This window comes from Aquarana catesbeiana, linkage group LG06, assembly GCF_042186555.1.
Source record: "Aquarana catesbeiana isolate 2022-GZ linkage group LG06, ASM4218655v1, whole genome shotgun sequence".
Taxonomy (NCBI): domain Eukaryota; kingdom Metazoa; phylum Chordata; class Amphibia; order Anura; family Ranidae; genus Aquarana; species Aquarana catesbeiana.
The window spans coordinates 260,038,190-260,041,393 of NC_133329.1; the positions used below are offsets into that span (position 1 = coordinate 260,038,190).

The window sequence follows — 3,204 nt, forward strand, 5'->3', positions numbered from 1 at the left end:
TTCTAAAGGTTGACTGCTATTGTTAACTCCATTAAAGCCTCTTCTCTAGCACTCTGTGATTTAGTTTCACTTTTTTTTACTGGTTCTGCCTTTCCCTGACTTTATGGCTAAGGCATGTGAATTGCATTCCAGTGTTCAACAGGACTACCTCAGTGGCCAGTAAGGGCATTTTGCTTTAGAAATGGATAAGACTGTTAGTGGAGGTTAGCCATCAAATTATACCATAGTAATGAAGTAAAACTAAATCAGAGACGGGCACAGATTTTTTTTCTCGCTAATAAAATCAATGGCAGCATTGCCATTGCCAATGGCAGGATCTTTGCTCCTAGTATGTTAAAATGGAGTATGTGTATTTTATTTTACTACTTACTACAAACAACAGACAGTAACGTCTAATGTGTCAATTAGGTCCAATATGTTAGCAAGCACACAGCAGAAGGCCAAAACTCCTTGCTCAAAGCCTGAATAACAAGACTTCATAAATCGCAGTGATAAGACAGCAATATAGCCCCATTTCAGCCACATAGCAATGTGCAAGGACAGTAAACCATAACGTATAAAATGTCATACTTCATTGTTCTGTATCCTCTAAAAACTTATTGAATTAAACCACATCCTGCTGTATAAGTCTGCAATAAGTAACTAAAATCACACAATAAGCTATTGTATGGGTTGCTAAGTGTGATATAATGAACCTATTTTGTTGTATTGTGTGTGTGTGTGTTACAAATCTTACTTAACTTAGTCTTGTGTTTTTGTTTAGGCTTTAGAAGATCTTTCACTCTTTCTTGGCTCGTCTGTGTTTTTCGCCATAAAGGATGCTATACTGGCTGCCCGACAACACATTGGCCTACCCGGAACTATTTTACTCCCCATCCCTGCCAGGCCTCAACATATCCGGATGGCGTGCGGCAATCACCTTATAGATTCAGAACAGATGGCAAACACGCAAGAATCGACTGTTCACACAGCAGAAACTTGATGTCCAATATTAATTCACGAGTGGCAATTAGCATGGAAGGGTTCACTAAGAGACACTTACAAATCAACAGACCTAAAAAGGTGCTGTAGCTGATGGAAATATACAGTATATGTGAAATTACTTTATTACAGGAAGGTTGGGGATTCAGAGATTAATCTTTTGATGGAAATGGGAAAATCTAATGCTGGCAAATTTTGTAAGATTGTAAATTGTAAATGTCACTTGCACAAAATGGTGAAGATGCAGAATAAAACTTTTATGCATGTGGGTGGTGAGTGACAGGTGCCTGATTTCACACTGCTAGGATGCTGCAGCATTAAAGGTAATGTGCCCTAGTGCTAAAACTAAAATGGTGAACTGCCACGCTTCCTACTTATATGAAAAAAAAGTGCTGGTGTGCTGTAGTTTAATTTATTGCATGAATAAATCTGTGCACAAATAAACCATGTAAAAACCTCATCAGTATCCAGGAATCAACCAAAATGATCAACTAAAATAATTCATCAGTGCAAAAACCATGTACAGTGGAACCTCGGTTTGCGAGTAACACGGTAAACGAGCGTTTCGCAAAACCAGCACTATATTTTTAAAATTCCTATCTTGGTTTGCGAGTGTTGTCTCGCAAAACGAGCAGGATTCAGGCCAAAAGCGGTGTGCAGTACCGCTTTTGGCCTGAGGTGGGGGGTGCCGGAGCCGAACAGCTCCGATCGTCGGCGTTAGGAAACGGAAAGGCCCGAGGACAGCTGACCTCGGCAAACCTCGGAAAGGCTCATGAACTGAGGCTCTCTGGCTCTCTCGGAAAGGCTTCGGCCGTTTCCGAGGCTCTCCGACGCCCCCCGCCTCTGGCCACATACAGTATTGCATCCCATTGAAGTCAATGCGGAACAAATTATTTTCGTTTCCATTGACTTCGATGGGAAAACTCGCTTTGATATGCAAGTACTTTGGATTACGAGTTTACTCTTGGAACGGATTATGCTTGTAATCCTAGGTTCCACTGTATGTGAAATAAAAAAAAATCATGTATGTGCAGACCAAGCTTTTTAGTAATGAAGCATGTTGCCAGTGAAAAATGTGCATAAACAAGCATTATTAAAAAGTGCATATAAAGGTCATCCAATATTGAGTTGTAAGGTGCTCTGTGCTTGTGCAAATCCTCAACACCCAGCGTGCAGACTCACCCTGAGGTGTGAACCCCCTGGGCTTATGCTGAGGTGGGTCAACAAAGCTTTAAAATGGATGTATGTCCACCCGAAGGCTTGGGAATCCTCTTATGTGCTCCAGATCATGAAAGGAAAGATGATCACAAAAACGGACATAGCGTAATTCCATTTATTAACCACTTCAGCCCCGGAAGGATTTACCCCCTTCCTGACCAGAGCACTTTTTACAATTTGGTACTGCGTCACTTTAACTGCTAATTGCGCGGTCATGCAATGCTGTACCCAAACTAAATTTGCGTCCTTTTCTTCCCACAAATAGAGCTTTCTTTTGATGGTATTTGATCACCTCTGCCGTTTTTATTTTTTGCGCTATAAACGGAAGAAGACCAAAAATTTTGAAAAAAAATGATATTTTCTAATTTTTGTTATAAATAAAATCCAATAAACTCAATTTTAGTCATACATTTAGGCCAAAATGTAATCGGCCACATGTCTTTGGTAAAACAAATGTCAATAAGTGTATATTTATTGGTTTGCGCAAAAGTTATAGCGCCTACAAACTAGGGTACATTTTCTGGAATTTACACAGCCTTTAATTTATGACTGCCTATGTCATTTCTTGAGGTGCTAAAATGGCAGGGCAGTACAAAACCCCCCCAAATGACCCCATTTTGGAAAGTAAATACCCCAAGGAAATTGCTGAGAGGCATGTTGAGCCCATTGAATATTAATTTTTTTTGTCCCAAGTGATTGAATAATGACAAAAAAAAAATTTACAAAAAGTTGTCACTAAATGATATATTGCTCACACAGGCCATGGGCATATGTGGAATTGCACCCCAAAATACATTCAGCTGCTTTTCCTGAGTACGGGGATACCACATTTGTGTGACTTTTTGGGAGCCTAGCCATGTACGGGGCCCCGAAAACCAATCCCCGCCTTCAGGATTTCTAAGGCCGTAAGTTTTTTATTTCACTCCTCACTACCTATCACAGTTTTGAAGGCCATAAAATGCCCAGATGGCACAAACCCCCCCCAAATGACCCCATTTTGGAAAG

The 3,204-nt window shown here is 40.4% G+C and overlaps 1 protein-coding gene across 2 annotated transcripts in view; it reads left to right on the forward strand.

Moving 5' to 3' along the window:
* LOC141146727 (aldehyde oxidase 1-like) overlaps positions 1-1,250 on the forward strand; it is a 238,943-nt gene extending 237,693 nt beyond the window's left edge. For both annotated transcript variants that reach the window (XM_073633237.1, XM_073633236.1), the window contains one exon: positions 764-1,250. In XM_073633237.1, the coding sequence (XP_073489338.1) occupies positions 764-982 (219 nt within the window). In that variant the 3' untranslated portion in view covers positions 983-1,250. The remainder of the gene's footprint in view (positions 1-763) is intronic.
* The last annotated feature ends 1,954 nt before the right edge of the window (positions 1,251-3,204 follow it).